This window comes from Amphiprion ocellaris, chromosome 21 (assembly GCF_022539595.1).
Source record: "Amphiprion ocellaris isolate individual 3 ecotype Okinawa chromosome 21, ASM2253959v1, whole genome shotgun sequence".
NCBI lineage: Eukaryota > Metazoa > Chordata > Actinopteri > Pomacentridae > Amphiprion > Amphiprion ocellaris.
The window spans coordinates 7,980,802-8,007,083 of NC_072786.1; the positions used below are offsets into that span (position 1 = coordinate 7,980,802).

The 26,282-nt window shown below is 38.3% G+C and overlaps 3 protein-coding genes across 4 annotated transcripts; 2 read left to right on the plus strand and 1 right to left on the minus strand.

Annotated features, from left to right (window-relative positions):
* Positions 1-8,562: 8,562 nt before the first annotated feature.
* Positions 8,563-14,668, plus strand: avpr2l (arginine vasopressin receptor 2, like). Its single transcript, XM_023262603.3, has 2 exons — positions 8,563-13,171; positions 13,401-14,668. The coding sequence occupies exons 1-2, from the start codon at positions 12,346-12,348 to the stop codon at positions 13,478-13,480; spliced, it is 906 nt and encodes a 301-aa protein (XP_023118371.1). The 5' UTR covers positions 8,563-12,345; the 3' UTR covers positions 13,481-14,668.
* A 137-nt stretch (positions 14,669-14,805) lies between these two features.
* LOC111563670 (THAP domain-containing protein 5-like) lies at positions 14,806-19,371 on the minus strand. The gene is made up of 3 exons (XM_023262854.3): positions 19,097-19,371; positions 17,076-17,262; positions 14,806-16,784 (listed from the first exon to the last, which is right to left on the minus strand). The coding sequence occupies exons 1-3, from the start codon at positions 19,180-19,182 to the stop codon at positions 16,053-16,055; spliced, it is 1,005 nt and encodes a 334-aa protein (XP_023118622.2). The 5' UTR covers positions 19,183-19,371; the 3' UTR covers positions 14,806-16,052.
* A 278-nt stretch (positions 19,372-19,649) lies between these two features.
* On the plus strand, positions 19,650-22,193 carry LOC111563683 (dnaJ homolog subfamily B member 9-like). Of its 2 annotated transcripts, none has more exons than XM_023262890.3 (3): positions 19,650-19,806; positions 20,119-20,363; positions 20,717-22,193. In XM_023262890.3, exons 2-3 carry the CDS (start codon positions 20,147-20,149, stop codon positions 21,205-21,207), a joined length of 708 nt encoding a protein of 235 aa, XP_023118658.2. In that variant the 5' UTR covers positions 19,650-19,806; positions 20,119-20,146; the 3' UTR covers positions 21,208-22,193. The 2 variants fall into 2 exon arrangements, with proteins under 2 accessions (XP_023118658.2, XP_023118670.2); XM_023262902.3 differs by having other exon boundaries at positions 19,697-19,802.
* Positions 22,194-26,282: the final 4,089 nt, after the last annotated feature.

The window sequence follows — 26,282 nt, forward strand, 5'->3', positions numbered from 1 at the left end:
TTTTCAAAGAAATCCTTTCTGGAGTTTTTTTCACTGCCTACTTTACATTATTTCATCATATGGCACATTTTTACAACATGTTGAAAAATCGCATTTTTTTTTCGACATAGTATACAATGCTGTTTTTTTGCGCTAAAATTCATGATGATTTTTTTTCAAAGAAAACCTTTCTGGACTGTTTATCACGGCCTACTTTACATTATTTCATCATATGGCACGTTTTTACAACATGTTGAAAAATAGCATTTTTTTTTCGACATAGTATACTATGACGTTTTTTTGCGCCCAAATTCATGATGATTTTTTTTTTTCAAAGAAAACTTTTCTGGAGTGTTTTTCACGGCCTCTTTTACATTATTTCATCATATGGCACGTTTTTACAACATGTTGAAAAATCGCATTTTTTTTCGACAGTATACAATGGCGTTTTTTTTTGTGCCAAAATTCTTTTTTTTTTTCAAAGAAAACCTTTCTGAAGTGTTTTTCACGGCCTCTTTTACATTTTTTCATCATATGGCAAGTTTCTACAACATGTTGAAAAATCGCATTTTTTTTTCGACATAGTATACTATGGCGTTTTTTTGCACCAAAATTCATGATGATTTTTTTTTTCAAAGAAAACCTTTCTGGAGTGTTTTTCACGGCGTCCTTTACATTATTTCATCATATGGCATGTTTCTGCAACATGTTGAAAAATCGCATTTTTTTTTTGACATAGTATACTATGGCGTTTTTTTTTGTGCCAAAATTCATGATGATCTTTTTTTCAAAGAAAACCGTTCTGGAGTGTTCTTCACCGCCTCTTTTACATTATTTCATCATATGGCATGTTTTTACAACATGTTGAAAAATCACATTTATTTTTTCGACATAGTACACTATGGCGTTTTTTTGCGCCAAAATTCATGATGATTTTTTTTTTCAAAGAAAACCTTTCTGGAGTGTTTTTCACTGCCTACTTTACATTATTTCATCATATGGCACGTTTTTACATGTTGGAAAATGACAATTTTCGACATAGTATAGTAAGGCCTTTTTTTTTTTTGTGCCAAAATTCATGATGATGTATTTTTCAAAGTAAACCTTTCTGGAGTGTTTTTCACGGCCTCCTTTACATTATTTCATCATATGGCACGTTTTTACAACATGTTGAAAAATCGCATTTTTTTTCGACAGTATACAATGGCGTTTTTTTTTGTGCCAAAATTCTTTTTTTTTTTCAAAGAAAACCTTTCTGAAGTGTTTTTCACGGCCTCTTTTACATTTTTTCATCATATGGCAAGTTTCTACAACATGTTGAAAAATCGCATTTTTTTTTCGACATAGTATACTATGGCGTTTTTTTGCACCAAAATTCATGATGATTTTTTTTTTCAAAGAAAACCTTTCTGGAGTGTTTTTCACGGCGTCCTTTACATTATTTCATCATATGGCATGTTTCTGCAACATGTTGAAAAATCGCTTTTTTTTTTTGACATAGTATACTATGGCGTTTTTTTTGTGCCAAAATTCATGATGATCTTTTTTTCAAAGAAAACCGTTCTGGAGTGTTCTTCACCGCCTCTTTTACATTATTTCATCATATGGCATGTTTTTACAACATGTTGAAAAATCACATTTATTTTTTCGACATAGTATACTATGGCGTTTTTTTGCGCCAAAATTCATGATGATTTTTTTTTTTCAAAGAAAACCTTTCTGGAGTGTTTTTCACTGCCTACTTTACATTATTTCATCATATGGCACGTTTTTACATGTTGGAAAATGACAATTTTCGACATAGTATAGTAAGGCCTTTTTTTTTTTTGTGCCAAAATTCATGATGATGTATTTTTCAAAGTAAACCTTTCTGGAGTGTTTTTCACGGCCTCCTTTACATTATTTCATCATATGGCATGTTTTCACATGTTGAAAAATGACATTTTTCGACAAGATTCACGGTGGAATGTTCCTTTAAACCAACCTAAATTTCATGTTTTGATCATTATCAAGTGAGAAACCTCAATCCAGACTCCTCATAATGAAGTTTGACATTTATGCTGCCGTTATTTGTTTAGTCCAGATTAAATGACAGAAATCCACAACTGTAATTTTATTTCAGGACTCGGTTATTAACTGTCAAAACAATCCATGGGACTCTAAAAACTCAACAGCTTTACAAACTCTAAGATTAAACGCTCCACAAGGATCCAAAATAAGTTGGACTTCTACATGAGAGCTTTAATTATTCTTCATCTACTTCCTGAAAAGTTTGGTCAATAAAAAAGACAAAAACTAATATTTTCAGCTGAACTAAAGACAGACTTTGTGATTTTTCTACTCACATGTTGTGTTGTTGTAAACTTACTCTTTCAAATAAATATCCTCCTAACCCCCTGGAAACCAGCCTTTGTCCTTTTTTTGTGTTGCTTCTCGGCGTCCCAAGACAGCCGGGTCGTAATGTTTTTTGAGCAACACACCATACTATGACGTTTTTACAATGATGGTTCTACTATGAAGCCAGTTTGACATGTTCAGGTGTTGTTTGTGTGAAAACTCAGAGATTTCAGGTATCAGAAGGTGGTTTTCAACTTTCTTTGTTAACTTTCTGCTTCAACTTTAAACTAAATTTACTTGACTAAGCCAGCCCTCTGGACTTCCAGTAAGCTGTGTTCCTATTGGCTGTCCAGGTGGCTGCTTGGTGTTATCAGGAACACCTGAGCAGCTCAGTGTCTTCCTGCTTTATTTAGCTGCAGACAAACATTTCCTCTACTTCTCTGCACCACTGAACTGGGTTTGGCTCCATTGCTTTAGTTTGTTCTTTAGGCGTTAGCTTGCAGCTTCCAGCAGTAAAATAGACTTTAATGTGTTTCTTGGTGTGTTTTAGGGCTTTGTACTGGATAGTTGTCTTGGTAAATGTGGTTCTTTAGCCACAGTTAGCACATGGTGCTAATGTGTGCAGTGATTAGTGGATTTGGTGCAGGTGAGTTGTGTCTTTATCTTGGCTGTAGTGAGTCTTCAGAGGTTTTTGGTCAGACACATTCTGTATTCTTGTTTGAGAACCAGCGTTGGTTGTCCAGAAGGTAAGAGTTCCTGTCTTGATTCTCTGTTCTCAGAGGTTCTCTGGTAGGCTGCAGGAGACTTTAGCGTTTGGGTTGTGCTAGTTGGGTTTTTGTACGGTTTCATTTAGACAACTATCTTGAGGCCCCTCCATGTGGTTTAGTGAGGTTTTCTGGAACAGTTCTACAAAGCAACCTGCAGCAGAAGAGACTCTGAGAGTTTTTAGGAAGTTCTGGAGACCAGACTTTAGAGCAGCAGAAACATTTGTCAGCAGTTTGAGCAGAAGGTGAGCTTCAGAGTAGAAATGTGATGGAAACCTTCTTGACCCGTGTGGTGAGGTCCTGTACCAAGAGTTTGAGCAGGTTGTGAAGAGTCTGCAGTTCTTTGGTCTGAAAGCACAAGAAGAGTCGACTCATTAAAGGAGAAAACAGGAGATATTGTTGGTTCTTCTGTCGCTCTGCAGTTTCCTTAGACTGAATATCAAGTTTATATTTTAAATGATTTCCCATGTGAGCCCAAGAAGACTTCAATAAACTTCCTCCATCCCCTGGACACAACATATTTTATTACCATGTTAAATCTTTTTTTCTTAAATGTTTTTGAGTTTTAATCATAGTTTTAGCATAGTTTTTTTTCTCTTTGCTTGTTTAGTTTTGTCATCTGTGTAAAAGGTGCGAAACAAATAAAGTTGAATTGATAAACTGAATAATTGACTAACTCATGATTGTGACAACAGAAGTATTTTCATTGTGATTTAAGGGTTTATTTCATTTTTAAGGTTGGGGGTAAAATCTTGACAGAAAAAGAAGATTAAAGAAATAAACTACATAACAAAAAGGAATTAAATCAAAGGGAAAAAATGTAATACAAGGAAACTTTTAAAAAGTTTTATTATTAAATGTATTTTTTAAATGTTTAATTAGGGAAAATATTTTATCTGTAATTTCGAATATTTGTATTTTAGAAATTTTGTTTAATTTCATAATTACATGTATTGTGTTTTGTTTGATTATCTAATTCAATATTGTGTCTGTTTAATATAATGTAATTGTATTTAATGTTTAACTATATTAAACAGACACAATTAGATTATTAAACCTTTAAAAGTACAAAACATTTAATTTAAAAATTAAATGTCTAATTCGAAAATTAAATCTTAAAGACAATAAAACTTTAAATAGGAATTAAACAGAAAATACAATGAAGCATTTAAAAAGAAAATGAAACATTAAAAGGTGGTAAAACATTTAAAAAGAAAAACCTTAACAAAGATTTAATCCAAAAATTAAACATTGGGAAAGAAAAGGGAATTTTCCAAACATGTCAATAAAACATTTGAAAAAACAATTAAACATTAAAAAGACAAAACATTTCAAAATCAAATCAGACATTAGAAAAGAATAAAAGGTGAGAAAAGAGCAAAACTAAACATTTAAGAAGAATCAAACGAAAGACAAAACATTTGAAAAGACACCAGTTACACTTTAGAAGATCAAATTAAACAGAAGAGACAATAAAAGGATGAAAAAGAGCAAAAACAGCTCAAGGTCTTAAAAGCGTTTTCTAGTCTGAAATGAAAACAAGTTGTTTTCTTCAAACATTTCCTCTTTCTATGTTCTTGGTTTGATTGTGGACAGATTTACTAAGAACTCATTTAAGAAAACTGCTTTCCAGTAGTTCTAGTAGTTGAAGGCATTGATCAAACTAATGTTACCTTCTGATCTCCACAAACTTTACTGTTCAGTGAAGAAAATCAAAGTTTAAGGATTTCTAAAAAACCCACAGGTGAAGGTCTGAGAAGAACTCGGATGGTCTAAATGTGAAATCAAGACTCATGGTCACAAGTTTTAAGGCTTCTGTTAACCAGAAAGTTCTAACTAACAGAGAAGTACTGAGAAACTTTTAAAACTTCAGTCCTCAGAGTGTCTGAAGGTTCAAACTAACAGAGAACTACTCAGGAACTTAGAGGAGTTCAGTCCTTGGACTGTCTGAAGGTTCAAACTAACAGAGAACTACTGTGGGACTTAGAACATTTCAGTCCTCAGACTGTCTGAAGTTACAAACTAACAGAGAACTACTGTGGGACTTAGAAAATTTCAGCCCTCAGACTGTGTGAAAGCTCAGGTCCTGAGGACTCGGGAGGTGTGGAGGCTTTGGAAAGTCTTGGAACTGAGGGTTCCACCCTCCAGCACAAAGGCTGAAGTCCAACCTCCTGAGAAAAGCGGTCGAGTCGAGACTCGAGTTTAAAAAAAAACTCGAAAACAACAAAAAATAGATGATAAATGCGCAAAAAAACGAAGAATTAGTATCTGAGCGATTAGCTCAGGGAGTAAGAAGACAGACTCCCAAGTGGAAGGTCGCAGGTTCGAGACCCGCGACGGACAGTTTTCTTTCTTTGTCTTTGTCAGGATTTTCAATAAATTTAAGAAGGGACTGGTCTTGAACCAGCGACCTGCAGCTCCATAGGCAAATCCTTAACTCACTGAGCTACAGATCAGATGAAAAGAAATAAATTCGTCGTCCCTTTGGCATCGTAGTTCCTGAAGTGACCACATGGGTGGAGCCAAGGCGGAGTCTGGGTGGAGTCAGGGCGGAGAGTAGGCGGGGAGGTGGGTGGTGGCCTCGCTCCCCTACCCCCCCCCCCCCCCCCCCCCTACTCTCCGCCCTGACTCCCCCCACGGCCCACCACACCTTCCCCCGCCCGACGAGTTTTTCGAGTCTCCACGAGTTCTTCGAGTCTCCACGAGTTCTTCGAGTCTCCACGGGTTTTCCCGAGTTTCTGGAGTTTCCACCAGGTTGGAGGCAGAACAAGTTGTCATGAAGAGGTGTTGAAGTCGGCCAGGATGGACTGACTTTTTACAGCGACTAGAAGGAAGACCACTAGAAGAGCAGGTCTTTAACCACCATCCATAAAATCCATGGAGTCGGCTCCAGAGAAGTGAAGGGAGGTCAACTTTTATCAACCTCCATCCAGATGTTCAACTTCATATCTTTACTTGGACATTTTTAGCACCACAAACCTTTAGTATCACACTTTATTATCATTTATTAGGACTTTAATGGAATCCACCAGCAGATTTACTTTTTGTTGACAAACTTTATTCTTGTCGTCGTGGGACTGCAGTATTTAAAACTGTTTCTTCTATTTGACCTCATGTTTATTAGTTTTAGTGGAGAAAGTTATTTTAATTGTTGATTAATCTCTTAAAAACCAAATAATAAATTGGATTAGTCAAGAGCTTTAAATATCTTACTTTGTCATATTTTAAATATGACAAAAAATATAAAAATAAAGCATCTTGAGACAGTTTGACCTGTAATTGGCATTATATAAAATTTTTTTATTAAAATTGTATGTATCTTGTAATGTTGGAATAATTCAGCCATATATGTTAGAAAACACATTTTCTTTGTCCATTAATCTGTCGCTTTCTCCAGTAATTCATTTCTTGTTTTGGTTTATAAAATGTCAAACCCAAATATATTCAGTTTACTGTCATAAAAACCAAAAAGATTTCCATTAATGATGCAGGAATCAGGCAGTTTTTCACTTTTTATCTAAGTTTAGTCAGAAAGATAGTTGATAATGTGTGAATTATTGCAGCTTGTGAGCCGTAGAAGGTTTTAGTCTTTGGGGCCGAGTGTCAAAAAACATTTAGAAACCAACATCAACAAAGCACTCAACAAAGGGAAATCCAACTTTTGCATGACAATGTCTAATTAAAGGACATTAATTTCCAATGTAAATGTGTAATATTCATCCTCTGGAGCTTTCTCTTCACATCGTCTTCCACCTGGACTGGTTTGGTCGGGAGCATGTGCAACAAACATTTGAAAAACTGCACTTTAACATCAATGAATGACACTGAAGTTTAATCTCTACATAAATGAGACTGACTCTGGATGTGCTGCTCTGTCATTAACTCCTAAGTTTAGGGAAAGTTCAAACAAAAGAGGACAGTTCAGATAAGACTTGAGAATGAGCTTATTCTGAACAAACATCTCAGACTTTCTGAGCTTCAGCACCTCTAGCAAGATACTTTAACAACAAGCAACTCAAGAGATCCAGAAGTTGGAGAGAGTTAGCTTTAGCTGAGCCAAAGAACATGTGGGATGCTAACCTAGCAAACATTTCAGACTTTTCTCTGTGAATTTTGAGAAATAATTTCGTATTTAATGACAGAGCTACACATCTTAACTCAGTCTCATTAAAACAGACTCTAATTCAGTGTCATCCATCCATATTAAAGTGCAGTTACCCATAATGTTTGTTGCATGAGCTCCAACAAAACCTGTCCAGGTAGAAGGCCACTTTGACAAACAGGAAGTGGTAGATTCCAAGCAGATTTATAGAAGGGGGAACCGGACTGTACTAAGTGTGGTCGAGTATAAAGGGGTGTTTTGTGGGTTTTTAAGGCTGATAATGATTATTAGTGAGACATTTGGAGTAGATAATCATTTGCAGTAAATGAAAGTATTTAAAATCTTGGAGTTAAACTTACAAGAACACAAACTTTAACAGAAAACTTTGTTGATACGTTTTTGTTTTGTTTAAAGATGTTAAGTTAAAGGAGTTTTATTCGTGACGTATAACCAATCAAATCACTCCAGAAGACAGAGCGACCACAGGTAGATAAAGGTTCAGAGCCAAAGTAGCGCCATTTTTAAATGTATTTATTACCATAAATCATCCATCCATCCATTATCTATACACCGCTTAATCCTCACTAGGGTCGCGGGGGTGCTGGAGCCTATCCCAGCTGACTCGGGTGAAGGCAGGGGACACCCTAGACAGGTCGCCAGTCTGTCGCAGGGCTACATATACAGACAAACAAGCACTCACACATTCACACCTACGGGCAATTTAGAGTAATCAATTAACCTCAGCATGTTTTTGGACTGTGGGAGGAAGCCGGAGTACCCGGAGAAAACCCACGCATGCACAGGGAGAACATGCAAACTCCATGCAGAAAGATCCCGGGAAAGCCGGGACGCGAACCAAGGATCTTATTACCATAAATCAGTAAAAAATAAAATACTGATAATCAGTAAATCAGTCAGCCCACAATTACTACAATTCTACAATGTATGTCTCTTTCCTTTGACTTGTTATTTGTACAATATACGATGTATATGATGGCGTTTTTTCATACCAAAGGCTATATTATGATGTTTTCTAAGAGACATACTCTGTTTGTTCTGGCCCTGGGCCACTGCACTCCTCCTCTGTTGTTTTCCTAGGACCTAAACTATGACGTTTTTTCACCATTTTTGACCACATACTAAACTATGACATTTTCTCACCATTTTTGACCACATCCTAAATTTTAGGATGTGGTCAAAAATGGTGAAAAAACGTCATAGTTTAATATGTGGTCAAACATGTCACCAAAACATCTTAATTTAGTATGTGGTCAAAAATGTCACGAAAACGTCATAGTTTCGTATGTGTTCAAAATGGCCAAAAAACATCATAGTTTAGTATGTTGTCAAAAATGGCGAAAAAATGTCATAGTTCAGTATGCGGTCAAAAATGTCACCAAAACGTCATAGTTTAGTATGTCAGGGTTCCTACAGCTTAAGGCAAGTTAAATTCAAGATATTTTAAGACTTTTTTTTATTGCCATTTGAAATTAAATTTAAGACCAACTTCACAATAAACACAAATGAAAAAAAACACCACATCAATTACATAGGGTTAGGAACAATTTTACCCAAATGTTTATTTTAACATAAAACATGAGTTTTTGGTCCAGTGAAAAGGTTTTTTTTTCTTTGACCAGGCAAAATTCCTTCAGTTGCAATATGTTCTTGCTGCAGTAGCTCCAGGAACTTCCAATTAATGTTTGGTCCATCCATGGAGACGGACAGCGGCTTACGCCTATCCAGGTCCTTGGCACCTTCCTGAGAATAAACAATGTTGAAGCACATGAAGCATATAAAAATCATACTGGATTAATCCAGTATAGAGTTAGCAAACTGTTATACAGCATATTGTCTTTGTAACAGATGGAAGGCTGACACAGAAAAGATATCAATAACACCTTAAAGCGATATTCCACTTTTCAAGAATAATCCACTCAACATGTACTCACCTCTATGCCCATGTGAGGATGGGTGAAGATCTTCAGTTCACAAAGCAATCCTGGAGTTTCAGCAGAAAACAGCCTTGCAGCTAATTAGAGTGAATGATGACCATGGATAAAATCAACCACCACAGAGAGCAGAGACATTTTGTGTTTGTTTTTTTACATTTTATCTGTCTGTTTTTAGAGCAAAATGCTATACTATGACATTTTTTGGACGACATGCTATACTATGATGTTTTTTGGACGACATTTGTATTACAACAATGCGCACATTTATCGTCTTTTTCCTAATTCACATGCACACATTTATCAAGGCCACTTTCTTGTTTGTTTGTTTTTTTTTGCAAACAGCTGTTTAGCATCTTGTAATGAAAATGAAACAGTGAATCTTATCAAATCAAAAAGAGTTGTGCTATAACATCAGTTCACTCACGTTTGCTTAATTTTAAATCTATTTTGGTGCTTGGAGAGCCACAGGGTTGTTTTATGTGATAACAACTATAGACTAACAGCTCTTAATGATAATAATTTCAACAGCATTTGACAGATCAGGCAGATGGCTACCTTGGTAAAGGTCAATACATGTGGAGGTACCGTTTCTAAAGGACTGTGCTCGCATCATGACAAATGATATGTGTAAAGCTATTCACTTGAAACCCTTTGTCTTGAGAGGTACGGTTGTGGTTTTAGATACATCTCTGGAAAGGTTTTTTATAACAGCACAGTGGTATTTTCTACAAACCGGCCACCAGCAGCAGAAAGCAGGATCAGTGGCAATACTCATCTTTTTCTGCTGCACACAACCTTTTAGTTTAGAATATGAACAATCCACAATGAAATAGAGACCATGTAATAAGTGTTACTTGTCATGAGTGAAGTGTTTGCTACATGATTGCTGCCACTTTTCCAACATGGTGAGTGTACTGCATATACATCCAGCTTCTCAATCAACCAAACACTCTACTGCGCAATTCAACCCAGGGGAAGAAAAGATAAACTTCAAGAGCAAGTGATTTTTTTCGAGTACGGCTTGCATGGTTGTGCTTTAATTAGTTAGTTTCAACTTCAGCAGAAAATATGAGTGGTATTCGTGTCAGTGTGTTTCCTCAGCTGATTTCTGTTTCAGTGCTCAGCTTTTGGTTTGCTCACTGTGATAATTGTATAATAAATCAAGCATCAAGCAGCACTTGGCATGCTGTTTGTGAGGCTTGATTTATATTGTATTCCACACTGCAAGAATAACAAACAGGCAAAAGAAAAAACAATCTGACGACTAGAAAAAAAACTATAAAATGTAAGCTGTGTAAATACAGAAAATTTACAGATGTTACATCGTTATGTTTTGGGGAGAAACATTGTCCTTTTGCAGATTTTTCCCTTTTTTAAAAAATCAAATACCTTCATCAAGCTGACAGATCAGATGTTTTGTGGTGAGACTTATTATTTTTTATTCATTTCTATTTTTTTTTTTTTTTTAGCAGATTTGGCTTCAATCCCCTTCAATAAAATGCACTTGACTGGTAAATAACACTCTTTTTTTGACAGACAAAGTGTGCCCCACTATTTCAAAGCAGTTTTGTTCAAATTTATTCAGATGAAAATTCATTTATCTTCCAAATATTCACATATAATTCTCCAGAGCTCCCAAGGAGGAAGTGAAAAACTTGAGATAGCTGTTTTAGCAACATGAAGTGGAGATCAACACCAGAGTTTACAAAAATATCGGTTTCAATAAATGTATATCTTAAGTGAATATCTAGGGGACAAACTGCAAAACTAAAAGCAGCCATGACACCAAGGTGAGCTCCAGCAGCAACAGTCGCACCAATGCAAGACTCCCAAGACCTTTAGCTTTATTACAGTTATGACAATAAGCCCACGCACCACCCAGAATCTCTGCACCACTACTGTAAGACCAGTGGGGATACTGTAGGGTGCAACAAGCATGACAGATGCAAACTTGAGAACAGTGTATCTTTTAAAAAAATCTCTGTGCATAAAGTTGGATGTAATGAAAAAATGTGATTAATTTGTACCCAGAATTACAGAGTTTGAATGTACAAATATAAAGCTAACAAAAATTCCCTTAAAATTAAGTGTAAAAATGCTGAATTGATAGTACGGCAATCAAACTTTATATAAAGAGCTGCTTATTTATTTACTGATTGTCACAGTCACTTGACAGAAATGTGTATGTATTGTCAGAAAGCAGAGAAACAGTTTAGAATTTCACATATATTTTAAATATAAAACGATATATTACATTTAGCATTATTGCATTGTTGCTAATTTACAGATGACATTTGCAGATTTAAAGACTTTTCTATGCTTTTTAGAACCACTGTAAAATTTTTGTTATTTTCTGTAAAATTGGGGTTTATTTTTACAATGAGAATTTGCTCATTCCAACCTTAACAGCCTCAGACTTTCAACAGCTCTTATGATTTCCAGGAGAAAACTAAAGAACCCCTTTTGAATTCTAATGAGCAACACACTTCAAAAACATAATTACCACAGTTTTCTTTTGTGTGTCTGTCAGCAAGACTCCTGCATTCACTATAGGATACTTTTCTATGCCATTCCCACTCACGCTTACATTACTTTCACTGCCTACACAATCTAAATGTCACAGGTGTGAAGGTAATTACCGTCAAGCTGCTGACATTACTTATGTTTATTGTTTTAATCTTTTACTGAATTATGTAGTTCTACACAAAGTGACTACTGCAAAATGTAATATTTGTAGGACAAATATGATGCAAAAATGTATGACATTAATGTAGCTGGAATACAAACATTGAACTGATACAAAAAAAATAAAAAATACTGTGAACACTGTGGTCTAGTACAGATGTAGTATGTTTATAGATGCATTCGTATTTATCCAAGTAAATATTACGTGTAATCTGCAACAGAATATGGATATATTGGTACTATTTGGAGAGCTGTGAATGTTTAGGAGGTAAATGTGTTTGTGCATTTGAGGTTTCTAATATAATGCTCATCTGTATTTGTGTATATCTATCTCATAAGCCGTTTCACTTGCATTCAGTCACCACTGGGTAGTCTGAACTCCCTCTCTCCCCTCAGTCACAACTGCGGCACTTTCCCATTTGGTGCGCAAAAAGGCAGTGAATGCCTCGATATCTCTGCACTAACATGGCGTGACATTAATTCAAATCTGGGCAGAAACAAAAGGAAACGATTTCGTTCTCAAATGGATACCAGCAGCACCAACAAGTCTGGAAAGACAGCAGATGAAGATGGAGAGGTCTACGAGCGTTTTGCGCACATTCGAGCTGGAGTTCTGGGATTGATTTTTGTTTTTGCAGCATGTGGTAATCTTTTCTTCTTGGGCACACTTTGGAAAAAGAGAAAAAGAAACACAAGGACTCAGCTGTTCCTCTTCCACTTGTGCTTGGCGGATCTGGTGGTCGCTTTTTTCCAAGTCTTACCACAGATTTCCATCGAAGTTACGCACCGGTTCCAAGGGACAGATTTCCTGTGCCGGTGCGTAAAATACCTGCAGGTGGTTGGAATGTTTGCCTCCGCGTACATGATCGTGGCCATGACCATAGACCGGTACCACGCAGTTTGCATGCCGATGGTTTCCTTCTTGAAGGGCTCTTTTAGGCGATATCTTTCCATTGGAGCAGCGTGGCTGACCTCTCTCGCCTTCAGCTCTCCGCAACTCTTTATCTTCTCTCTCCAGGAGGTGGAGGAGAACCAGTACGACTGCTGGGCAACATTTGTAGAGCCGTGGGGGAGCAGGATCTACATCAGCTGGATCACCCTGTCAGTGTTCGCCCTGCCTGCTGTAATTTTGTTGTATTGCCAAATGAGGATATGCACGACGATATACTTTAACATGAAGAGGAAGGCGCTGCAGTCAGGGCGCACAGGCACGAAGGGGTTGTCCAACGCGATGCTGAAGACTGTGAAGATGACTTTTGTGATCATCATGGCATACACAATGTGTTGGAGCCCGTTCTTTGTTGTGCAGTTGTGGTCTGCATGGAGTCCCAGCAGTGCACCTACTAAAGGTTGGTCCGGTTGTGGGGAATTGAGGAAGTTCTCAAGCATTCATTGACCACAAATCCAAATATTATACATGAAGTCAATCGGGGGCATGCTTTAAATTAGTTTTTATATGAATCTTGGCAGCAATTCAACATTAAACCCAGGAAATATGGACTCTTTCAGTAATTTGAATGTACATTGTGCTATAATATGGAAGCTTGATCGCATATTTCTTTCTTTCCCGTCTCTCAGGTCCGGTGTTTGCCATCATCATGCTGCTGGCCAGCCTCAACAGCTGCACAAACCCTTGGATATATCTCTACTACAGCTAAAACAATAAATAAATGACATAAAGTCACTTAAATCCATGCCATAATGAAAACACATCAGGAAAATGAATTCCGTTATGTAGCCTGTGTTTGCATCTATGTAGATGATAAATATCAATTTATAAGGTATATTCTTTCTGTTTTAGTGTCATCACTGCCAACAAATAAAAAAAAAAGTGCATAATGGCAAAGCATTCTTGCATATGTTTGAGGGGAATACTGTGCTACTGTGAAAGAAGTTGTGATATATACATATATATGCTAAAATATGCCAGAATAAGGGCCTCCTCAAAAGGCATAACAATGCTTGCACATAATCCTGCTTTTCATACTGCATGGTGACAAGCTGAAGGCTTTTTCAAAATAAAATCCCCATTGAAAAGCGATCATGTCTGCATTTGTATTCCAGACACAGTTCAGAGAAACCTAACATCTGGCATGTATCTGCTGCTAGTGGTTCATTATCCACTTAGTCACTTTGCAAAGGTTTCTTTTATTATCTGTGCACCTCGGAGTTCATCACTGCACCTGTGGAGACAGAGGAATTAACATATTCCTCTTCTCATTTAATCCTTGTTGTTCTGTTTATTACTTCAGAGTCATTGATTCATTTCCCTGGCTGCTGGATTATAGCAGTTTCATTTCATTACTAATTTTGAGAATCTATTCTCCTAATCCTTGCCAGTGCAGCGGGTCTCATTGCCGGTCATCGCTGGGAAAATGCGTCATCTTGTAGCTTGGGGAGGGGGGGGGACTGAAATTGCACCTCACAAATCCTTCCATATGTGTGATCAATCATTTTGGGCTTAATTCAAAAACCAATTTAGCCACTCTCCCACACAAGCACAGGTGGTGTAGAAAACTAATGTGTATCAAATTCGACATTGTAGCAGAAACTCCATCATGAAGACGCACTCAATTCTGTACCTAATTAAAGCCTACAATGCTTAATGTAATGATATGCTTAATTACAAGCACAGCAGGTTTATTTTCTCTTTTGTCGCAACCATTCACATGCTGGTTAAGATGGAGACGCCAATTTTCCCTGTTTACAGGTGGTTTGTTTGTATTTTCATCACAGAATGCTCTAGTATAATTTCAATCCACAGATGTGTGGATGGCTGCCCTGTATTGAATTATACTCTAGAAGGCAGCTTGAAATAAGATTAGGTGTCTCACATGGCCAAAATAGTACGATGATGAATTCAAGGTGGTAAAGTGGGAGATAAATGCTGCCATCACCTCGTGTTGTGAGGTTTAAAACAATCATCACAACCATGGTGGAGGCATAAAGGCTCCCTGAGCGAGAAGAAATACAGTCACAACACTTTAAAGTAGAGCCATCATGGATATATTTTAGAAAAGCAGAATTTTTAGGATTTGTAGCACAAAAATAAAACATAATCCTACAACACTGAAGTATATCATACTGTGTGTATATGTTGTTGTTTGAGCATCATAAAATAAAACTGATTGACATCAATACAACAAGCAGTCACTGTTTCAGTTGAGAGTTAAAAAGGTTAGAATTTTGCAAGTTGTGTTTTAATGTATGAACATTTGTCAGGGATGATTCATACTGGTCCTTGAAAGAAAGACACCATTTAGAATCATTCTGATAAACATCCAGCACTTGAGCAACAGAGTGGATCCTGGTGAGAAGTGCCCTTTTGCTTTCCCTGGTTAGTCACAAGGACTCATAGAAGTACCTTAAATGCAAGTAAAAATGTAAATAAAAGAAATATTAAGACTCAAGTGGCATTATGTCATCATATAATAGACCAAAATGGATACTGAAATGCAACTAAATGAATAAACTGCATGACAAAGACAGCAGAAGAGCAGTGAGGAAGTTAGGATTAATCATAAGATAGAAAATCTTGGAAATACAGTACTGTGCACAAGTGCTTTCAACTAATTAATAGTTTATATTTGTGAATTAACTTAATAAAAAAGTGCAATAAACAGAAAAAAGCAATCGATATTTGGTGTGACCGTCCTTTGACTTTAAATAGCACCAGTTCCCCTGTGCACAGCGTTTTTAAAGGAAGCTTGATCCAAGCATCTCAAACAAGTTTCCACAGTTCTGCTGTGGATTTAAGCTGAAATCTTTTATGTAAACCCAGACTGACTAAATATGGTTGAGCTCATTGCTCTGCACTAACGCCATCTGTTGCAGGATTCCTTTTTCTAAAGATTTTTATGACTCAGGCTGGATATTTTGGGTCACTGTTATGCTGCAGAATGGATTCAGAACCTTTCAGATGCCACATTCAAAGTGTATGGTACTATGTATCAATAATGCATAGCAACAAGCCACTGAAGTAATGCTCCACGGAAGCTTTGAAAAAAATCATACAGGTCATACAGTGCCACCATGTGGACATAAAGCATTAATCAGGTATACAGTACATTCATACTATTAAAACAGAAGAGCAGCTTTGCGTCACATTGCGTACCAGTCGAGCTGAAAATTAGGCACAATGTGTGCTGCTGTGCTTCATGTAAGGAATGTATGAGAGCATGTGCAACATATCTGCAAAAAAACCCTCAATTCTGCTTTTAGGGTCCAAACTCAGAGCAACACAGATGATATACAATCTTCTAAAACTTTCTGCTTCTCTTTAAAAACAGCACCATCCCTCTTCAATAGGGCGATCTCATTCTCCAGAGCTCGTATTTTAGCCATCGTGTTCTCCTCCCTGCGATCCAGTTCCAAGATCTTTGCATGTAAACTCAAGATCTTACTCCAAAGCTCATCTTTGTCTGTGTCCGGTCTGCAGTACGAATGCTCGTAAACAGAAATGTGCTCTCCGTCGCTATGTCCCGTCTCCTCCAGGGAGCAGCCAGTGGGTTTGTCCTTGATCACTTCCACAGGGACGAAGCTAAAAGTCTGGCCCAGAGCTGCTTGAAGGGCCACTGCATCCACACTTGCCTCTCTATTAGATGAAGGTACCAGCGGCTCGCAACATAACACAGTCACGGACGAGTCAGTCTGCTGTTTGGAATGAGGTTCAGTGCTTGGAGGCAGTGCAGGGCAGGAAGCAGCTGGCACTCCAGTGTCACCTGTTAGCTCACTAGCAGCAGTCTGTATCTCTGAGACCAGAGGTACTTCAAATAGCATCTCTGCGTGCTCCTCAACAGTACTGTTTGCTGTACTTGATGGAACCTTTTTGCATGTCCTGCTCAAAATGAGTGGCCACTTACTATGAGGCGAGTCAAAACCTTTGGTCTCAGTGTCGGTGTCTGGAGTGTTGGGTTTTAATTTGGAGCTTGTTTTAATGCTGGTCGCTTTTTTCTCACCACCCTGAGATAAAAGAAAAAAGGGTCAATATTTAATAGGATCATTAAATAATCAATAGGCATTAAAACAGTTATGCAACAAGCTAAATAGTGTAATGTAACTGTGATCTGTCAGAAAACTACAGAAATGGTGCATACACAGGCAATGCAAAAGCCTACAAAATGGAAAAGGGCCTGCTGCACACTAAAACTCCACTTGGGATGACATTTTCTGTGAGTGAAAAACAACATCAAGAGGTTTAAATTTTGCTCAGAGCTTCATACTGTTTTGTTGTGTTGCAAGTCAGATACATACATCTTCCACTGAAGGAAAAATGGTGGGGATCGCTTTATTCTTCAGGTAACGGATTCCCCATCGAATGTCGAAGCAGTCTTCCGTAAAATGCTCGCTGCACAGATACTGGTGTCGACTTGGGGTCCACTCTGCCCGCTTCATGTTGTCCACCCATTTCTGAAGCCTGGGCTTGTCTTGCAAGGGAAACCTTTGAGAAACAGAGATGAGAGAGAAATGAGCCATTATAAAGCTGAAACTTTTCAGGATTTCTGTTATGCACGGAAGACGACAGAGTCACCGGAAAAAATGTCCCGAGAATGTGTCTTAAATTTCAGCTCAAAATACAATAAAGAAGCTTGATTTTTCAACGACCGCATAACCCCTGGTTTCAGCTCTGTTCAAAATGGGATTTTTCAGTGTCTTAGATGCAACTCAGATGCTGCTCTTTCCACTCTATTCAGGAAGACTCTCTCTGCATCAGTGATTGAAAGTGTGCAGCAAAATAGTTAACTGCATAGCAGTCAACACAGACATACATGTATGAGACCAGGACTTTCTATCACTTCTGATTTTCTCTCTTAGTACTCGTTTGACACAGAAATATCACCAGATGCACAGCACTCTTGCACAGTTTGGTTAACATGAAGCCGTACTGGGCTGAGTTTCAGACACTATTTCACACTCATTCCACTGTCTGACAACAGAAATAGAAAGTATATGCAAATAAGAAAGGCTATTTTTTAAAATGCAGCTGTACGTATGCACTGTACTTTTGAGGACAGAAAGCAGGAGTGACATAAACAGATGTAAACATCCGCTCAGTTTAGGTTACACTGAAACACAACTGGCATCATGAGAACACATTAACCCACCCCGTCCTTGTTTATTGGTTTTAAAATTGACCTGAATGTTTCCACCTTCTCTGATTGTACCTCAGTGTCACAATTTCTGCAGAGCTCTGACCTGTGGGCATATGGTCAAAGCTAATAGTAACATTAGTCACAATAACTGCATAATGTGCTAACACCACTGATTTTTCCTGTGTTTGTGGGGACATTCCATCCATTTTCTATACATCATTTAACTGATTAATCCCCATTGCTGCTGCCTAACCCAGGTGACTTAGGGCAAAGGCAGGGGACACCCTGGACATGTTGCCAGTCTATCGTAGGGCTACACATAAAGACAAACAAGCACACTCACATTCACACCTATGGACAGTTTAGAATTATGTTGTGGGGGCATTTCTGTGAAAAATAAAAATAATCCACTATATCTTCAGTTCCTCAGTTGCTGGGAGTGCATGAAGACTTGTGTTCACTCTTGCAGCCAACAACAGCACATCTGGGGTGTTTTGCTCATGGCTGAGGCATTTAAAAGTCAGAAGCAGCAAAGTAAATAAACCTGGTGGACTGTGAGGACGCTGCTCATTCTGAATGACTCACTTTGGAAGCAATATTATGCAAAGTTTGAGCTTGATAACTAGTGGTTCCTCATTTGAAACAGTAAAATTCTTACTGGCTTGTAAAATTGGAAGCCTATCTAGTTGTGGGGGGCTTGTAGAATGACAAGCGCAAACATAAACACATCTTTACAGCTTTTACTTAGAACCTCTAGGTTTAGAACACAATAAAAATGAGTTTTCACCATATGAGAGCTTTTAAAATCTGAGAGAATTCCCACAAGTTAAAGAAAAGGATCTAAACTATAATTCTGATTTCTTAGCTCAGAATTGTGGCTTTAAGCTCAGAATTTTCCACAATGAACCCTTTCTCTTCTGTAATTCTAAATGCGAGTTGAATGTTACATCATTTCTAACGTTATCATCACTCAACATTCAGTCCAGCAGTCTCCCCTTGTATATTTATAAGCATGGCATACATCGCATACTACTGATATGACATTACTGCCACCCCTCCTGTGCCTCTGTAACCAACACTATGCTTGACTAATAATGCTAAACACAGCAGAAACAGCAGCACTTGCAGCTAAAATGAAACTGTTTACCTCAGAGGAAAGAAAGTAGAAAACAGAAAACATACGGGTAGAAGCTAATTCTCCTGTTGTCTTGTCTTGACGCAGTTCCCCCGCGGTTCCTGCAAACCTTCACAGCGCAGTACCGTGGCATAACTGCGGCGAAACTACACGAAAACGCCTGGGAGAGACACGTTTATGTTCGCTGCCATTTTTTTTTTTTTTTTTTTTGAAAACACGAAACAGCTTGTAAAAACCTTCACGTCCGGGTTGTAGCCGTCAGGGCGGATGTGACGACACTTCACTTATTGCCAAGATAGTTCCCGTCTCATCTGTGATTACAAATGACTGCAAGGCGATAAAAAAAAAAACAGAAGGACGCCTTTCAGAATTCAATTTTTTTGTACAAGACGATTCAAACAGTTTACATATAAACTACATAATAACCGTACCGAGCTAAAACATGCTTGGTTGCCACGATATTAGCAAAAATATACAAATAACCGCGCGAAGCGAAGACGAGAGTACGAACAGAAAGCTATCTTGCTTCGACTGTATTCATCTCGGTCTATCCCGACTTTCCACGTGCGCACTGTTTCGACCAATCAGATCGCTCGGAGTCACTGCGTTGGAGAAACTGACCAATGGCGTTGCGAGTCGTGGTGTTACGGCTCAGGAATGCAGCTCGTCAACAACGGCTAGCTTTCGCTTCTCATCAGCTGTAGCTGTCGGCGGCTGACTGAAGTGTACCCAGGCTGTTTGTCCACCTCGCAGGCAGGTAAGCCCTCTTTTCTTGTACGCACTTGTCGCTGAAACTTGTTCCTGAAACTGAAAACGTACCACAGAGTGTCATTAGCAAGATTTTTTAAAGGCAGGGCTCCTGTAAGCTTCTCGTATATTCTATTAAAACTGTGAGTTGTCGTTTTCTTGACACTAGCTAGCAAAGTAAGGTTAAGTTAGCATTTTCTTGTAGCCTACGTTCTTTAATAGCTGGTACAAGCACGTTTAATTTGACAGTGTTCTTAGCTTATTTTTTGTGTGTGTTGCGTGGGTGTGAGAAAGGAAGTTAACGAACCTGCTCTTTTCACAGCCAAAAAAGGGTGTCAAAACCAGCAGTCATGGCCACAGCGCAGTCGGTGTTGCTGCTCGCAGTGAATATCCTGCTCATCTCAGAGTTCATCCTGGCCGCGAGGGACTACTACGACCTCCTGGGGGTTCCCAGAGATGCATCTGAGCGTCAGATCAAGAAAGCCTTCCATAAGTTGGCCCTGAAGTACCATCCTGACCGAAACAAGGGCCCAGACGCTGAAGCCAAGTTCAGAGAAATAGCTGAGGGTAAGTGTGTCATTCTGTCATGTGAAGTTCATGCATTATCGTTTCACTTGTTATCTAAATACACCAAGTATCAAGATTATAATCAGGGAACAGGTATGCTCAGTAATGGACCAAGTTTCATGTTATAGCGGGTCTTCTGGAGGACTTTTGGTCACCAGTTAGCTGACAGACACACCTTACTTTGTTTCTGTTGTGAGGTTACACATGTTTACATGTCATGGCAACAGCTGACAGTTCAAAGCCTGAATCTAACACGCCTTGTTTTCTGAATAGACTATTCAAATTGCAGCTGAAAAGTGAACCATGTAGGTTTGATGTGTGTCTGTATGTCAATTGTTTTCTGTCTTTTCCAGCATATGAGACGCTATCAGATGATAAGAGGAGGCGAGAGTATGACCAGTTTGGTCATGGCTCGTCAGCAGGGGAGGGCCATAGAGAAGGCGGCGGCAATGACTATAACTTCAACCAGCACTACCAGTCCTTCAACTTCAATTTTGATGACATGTTCAAAGACTTTGACACTTTTGGTCAACAGCATCAACACCACCATCACCACTTCCACTCCCAGGCCCATTCCCACAATCAAGCACACCAGAAGAGACACTTTGAGAGGCACTTCCAGGCTCACCGGGAGGCCATGAACAACCACAGGAAGCAATTTCAGCAGGGGGCCTTCGGTGGAGGACTTTTTGATGACATGTTTGAGGACTTGGAGAAGATGTTCTCCTTTAATGCACACAATACCAGGACTGAGGACAGATTTCAGGGCTCAGGGAAGCAGCACTGCAGGACAGTGACTCAGCGTCGGGGCAACATGGTGACCACCTTCACTGACTGCTCCTGAGGCTGGGAGGACGGTGCACATGGCCACTTGGGACACTTCCTGGGTCTTTAGTTGTGGTTTTGAAATTGAATGCTAATTTATCACTTGGTGGAATACAGAATGGTTCTGTGTGGCTTTTGTAATGTTCTGTATGTACTTTCCTCTTTGAACAAATATCCAAGCTGGTCTGACAAATGGCTGCAATTACCAAGCAATAACTCATACTCATTATTGTCCTTAGGATCATTCAGATACCTCCCCATTATTTAGCTTTGCAGGTTCATTATGTTTACTTGTGTTTATTTTTTTGTGATGGTACAATCTGTTGGACTCAGGTGTGATCTAAGGCTAAAATATCATTTCAGTTAAATTTTATCTTTTGAGAACAGTGTGGCAATAAGGTTAGTTTTGCAGCTTTCAGGCCACCCTCTGAATTTAAAACCAGGGTTTGCTGCAGTTCTCATTATGTGTTCTGGGTTTGCACATCTTGATTTGGTTAAAGACAGAAAAATGTGTCTAAAATAACATGTAATTCTACCAAATTTGGATTTATAGCACTTGTATCTAATGTTGCAGGTTGACCATTATCAACTGTTACCTCGTTTATGTTTCTTCCGACAGAGTAGAATCTACCTTCACACAGTCAGGGTAGGAAATTAACATCAGTCCCATAAGAAATACTGGTAAACCCCAGGCAGAGTTGGTGTTGTCACTCAGATGTTTTTTGCCTAAAAACCTGGGCTCATCCGCCAGTGAAGCTGAATGGTCTGAAATGTTAAAGTTTCCCAAACTGACGGTAATGTGCAATATTTAGCACCTTTGCTCTACGTGTTGCCTATCTGTCCTAGACAGTGCTGTGTAAAAGTCATTGTCTAAAGTCAGCACTTTGTGTGCATGTGTGTGTATGTATGCTATGTGTGTGTGTTGTGTGTGCTGAGAGTGGCCTGAATGTTGATTTGGTTGCATAATGTTTGAAGAATGAATAAAAAAAATGTTCTAAGAGCAAATATATGTGTTCTGTGTTGGGAGAGGGGGAATAGTGGGAAATGCATTTGCGCACTTAATTCTAAGTCATGTTTAATCGCTTGCAGTTAATTTTAATCTAAATATAAATCGTTTTATTATATTTCCCTCTGGCTTAATGCAGAATTAGCTTAAGATTAGTTACTGTGGGTCATGCTTTGTCCATTGAAACTACATTGTATCCAATAGAAAGTAATTGCAAAGCTTGTGACTTGTGTAACCAGAGGGGAGATAATTTGTTGTCTTATTTATTACCATGACCTGTACGCATGAACAGTAATGAATTAAATTGGACACAGTGGTGTTACACATGATTCTACATTCGTATGCAGAAGAAGAACACAACGCAAATAGTGCTGGATGCTCTAAAAATAAATGGTTGAGATTGAGTTAAGAGAGATTCTGATTCAACTGATTTTGCAGGGCTCACTGAATGCATTTTATTCTAAAGTGTTTTTGAAATGTTGGCAGCCCTTTGGTCAAAAAGATACTATTTAGTTTAGACAGCTGCTGTTCAAGCTGAACTCCAGTAGAGAGCGTCCTTTCTTCAGAAAAGACGACAGAGGCTAGAATGCTGTCTGTAATAGGTGATCAAGAAGAAGCTGATTTTATGAAAATAAAATAAAAAACAATGTGGGTTTTACACTTTTTTTAACATTAAATTCTAGATGAGTTAAATTAGAATAATGAGAGAGTAGCTGTACATCTTTGTGGAAAGTTTGGTATAAAAGAGAGAAATTTTCTACTTTTGCGGTTCAGATTGAATCTAATTGGGCCAAAAAGAGAATCCATGTGACATGATCACTCGTTATACCTATTGTATATTCTACAGAAACCCTTCAGGTGCAGCAACATCATGCAACACAGTTTTTCTCTTGCTGTTTATCTCCTATAGCTCTTCCAGTTCAACAACACCATGCAACACAGTTTTGCTTTTCTTGCTCCTTAAGTGCAGTAACATGATGTAGCACTGGTCTTTTCAGAAATGCAGCGCTCTTTAAATAAATTTAAATACAATTTTACATGTCGTATGTGTCCTACAATTGGGTACATTATACATAATACCATGTCAAAGGTCTACATAGTCTTTTTTTAATCTTTATATTTATTCTTATTGTACTTTTATGGTTAATTTGTATCTAGCTGCTGTAATGTGAATTTCCCCAGCAAGGGTTGAATACAGTTTCTTATTTAATCAGGAACTGGCTAAAAAGCAATAATGGTACTGATAATTTAAAAAATACTGAATATCAGGTCTGATCAGTCTTATCCAAGTGAAAACATTTCATGGAATTGAGCACACACTCACACAAATAAGATAAAAATACAGTGGATGAAATAGTAATTTGCAGTGTTGTTTGAAATTTTGGTGCCTTAATTGTAAATTAATTTATGTGTTGACAATCCCATAGTTGATGTGACCTGATTTCTTTGGTCTGTCACTGCCATCAGTACAAACCTCCATCCATTATCTATACAATGCTTAATCCTCATTAGGCCTCACTGTGGGAGGAAGCCGGAGAACCCAGTGAAAACCCATGCATGCACAGGGAGAACATGCAAAGATCCCATTCCCAGGCCAAGGCCACAAACTGGGGATCTTCTAGCTACAAGGCGACAGTGCTAACCGTAAATAAATATGAATGAGTAAAAGCAACAACACAAGTAGGTCAGGTCAATTATTTTGCCCAGAACATGCTTAACTTTTACTTTTTGGAGTTTCTCCAATCGGAGATGGCACACTTATTAGAAGGAAGTGCACATGACAAAGAGGAAGAGTCTTTATTGCTTAAAGCAATCCAGCTGATTGCTCACAAGATGGAACCGCAGGATGATCAGATAAAAAGAAGAACCTGCTGCATGCCAAACCTCTCAACTTCTCCTTCTGACAAACCACAAGAACACACAGAATAATCACAGCTAATCACGGCTAATTGTAGGCTAATGTGGCTACATGATAACTATTACCGCTTAACAACACGCAGTTACATAAACAGAGATGAAGATGCAGCAAGCAGCTACAGACCTGCTTAACTGCAGCATCATACAAGCTGCACCACACCCAGGCGTAGCTAAGCTAATGTGGAGTAGATAAAGTATCTGAAGAATCATCTAAATTTGACTCATCTGTTTATAGATGATATGTCTGTTCTGATTAATGACACCAAACATGCATATTACTCACTTTAATGCTGCTCTATTGAATATAATGTTAAAATCACATTAATGTGTCAGTCCCAGTAATTGAATAATCAGTCAAGCATCCTGTTCTAATATTCTTAATTGCTTTAATGTTCCTTATAATAAAATGTGCAATGAGCTGGTTAATATGGGGTCAACATTTCTAATATGCAGATTGGGGCTAAAACCAGATGTGCTTTAAAAGTGATCAGTAAACTCTGAAATAAACAAATGTGGAGAAGCCAGGAAGAGGCCAAGCTGCTGCAATCTGGACTAGGTAGAGGTGAGACGGTGACTTTTAGTTAATACAAGATAGGAGGAAGTTAGAGCAGTCAAGAAAATACAAGCATGAACAGCTATTTTCATGTTTGAATGTGAGACTTTTGGTTTAATTTTGGAGAAATTTATTAATCGAAGGACGAAAGGTACATTCACTTCCTTATCTTGTTGAAAAAGGACACTGATCAAATAATGATTAGCTCAAAACAAAGCTGTTGTAGCTCAAGAATTTTAATTTAAATATAAAAACTAAAGACATTAATTCTGTTTTCGTTTTTTTTCCTCTTGAAAAACATTCAGTGGAGTACCAATAAGAGCATCATTTAAGTACCAGATCGATAAGCAGTATTGGTAAAAGTAGTAGAACTGTGAAAATCTTTATGATACCCATCTGTAGTAGGAATATAAAAAAACTTACTGAGTCAACGACGTGCCACCGGCCATGAAAAACCTTTCAAGAAACACTCTCCATGTAGTCCATGATGGACTCGGCAACACTATCATACAACAAAACATCCCAACAATACAAACACTTTACCCACAGAGTCGTGAACTACATTGCTAGTGATACGTTTCCACTGAAATGAAACGCTCTTTCCTGACATTATTTTGTCCCATATTGCCTAATCATAATCTGTGTACCTTAATAAACAGTTTGAAGTGAATAATTATTGATTGTGTCCACTGAGATACATGTTTTTATTATGGTAGACTATTTAGCTATATTGTTCAAACACATTAACAGTTTCTGCCTCTGCACAAGTTGTTGATGCATCTCCAACACTTTAACCTGACAAAAAAATTAACCTTTATAAAGTCTGGCAAGAGGAATCAGGAGTTTGTTGATGTATAAAGCATCAAAGGTCAAATCTGTATAGTACAATGAACAAAAGCAGTGCTAATAATGCTCATGACTGGACATACAGTGATACGGATTAACATTATGACCACCTACCTAATACTGTGTTGGTCCCCCTGCCCTGACCTGTCGAGACATGGACTCCACTAGACCCCTGAAGGTGTGCTGTGGTACCAAGATGTTAGCAGAAGATCCATTAAGTCCTGGAAACTGCAAGGTGAGGGCTCTATGGATTGTACTTGTTTGTCAAGCACATCGCACAGATGCTCCAATGGATTGAGATTTGGGGAATTTGGAGGCCAAGTCAACACCTCAAATTCATTGTGGTGCTCCTCAAACCATTCTTGAACCATTTCTGCTTTGTGGCATGGCACTTTATTCTGCTAAAAGAGGCCACAGCCATCAGGGAATGCCATTTATTTAAAAGGGTGGACATGGTCTGAAACAATGCTGAGGTAGGTGGTACAGATCAAAGTAACATCCTCATGGACGGCAGGACCCAAGGTTTCCCAGCAGAATGTTTCCCAAAGCATCACACTGCCTTTGCTGGCTTGCCTTCTTCCCATGGTGCATCCTGGTACCATGTGTTCCCCAGGTAAGCAACGCACCCGGCCATCCACGTGATGTAAAAGAAAACGTGATTCATCAGAGCAGGCCACCTTCTTCCATTGCTGCATGGTCTAGTTGTGATGCTCACATGTCTATTGTTGGTGTTTTGGCAGTGCACAGGGGTCAGCATGGGAACTCTGACTGG

Excerpts from the sequence above, each read along its gene's own strand:
- LOC111563670 (XM_023262854.3), bottom strand. The coding sequence starts at position 19,182 with ATGCCACGGTACTGCGCTGTGAAGGTTTGCAGGAACCGCGGGGGAACT. Across the intron at positions 17,263-19,096 it reads AGGAGAATTAGCTTCTACCC|GTTTCCCTTGCAAGACAAGC; the intron begins GTATGTTTTCTG and ends TGTTTCTCAAAG. Across the intron at positions 16,785-17,075 it reads TTTTTCCTTCAGTGGAAGAT|GGTGGTGAGAAAAAAGCGAC; the intron begins GTATGTATCTGA and ends CTTTTATCTCAG.
- LOC111563683 (XM_023262890.3), top strand. The coding sequence starts at position 20,147 with ATGGCCACAGCGCAGTCGGTGTTGCTGCTCGCAGTGAATATCCTGCTC. Across the intron at positions 20,364-20,716 it reads GTTCAGAGAAATAGCTGAGG|CATATGAGACGCTATCAGAT; the intron begins GTAAGTGTGTCA and ends TGTCTTTTCCAG.
- avpr2l (XM_023262603.3), top strand. The coding sequence starts at position 12,346 with ATGGATACCAGCAGCACCAACAAGTCTGGAAAGACAGCAGATGAAGAT. Across the intron at positions 13,172-13,400 it reads CAGCAGTGCACCTACTAAAG|GTCCGGTGTTTGCCATCATC; the intron begins GTTGGTCCGGTT and ends CCCGTCTCTCAG.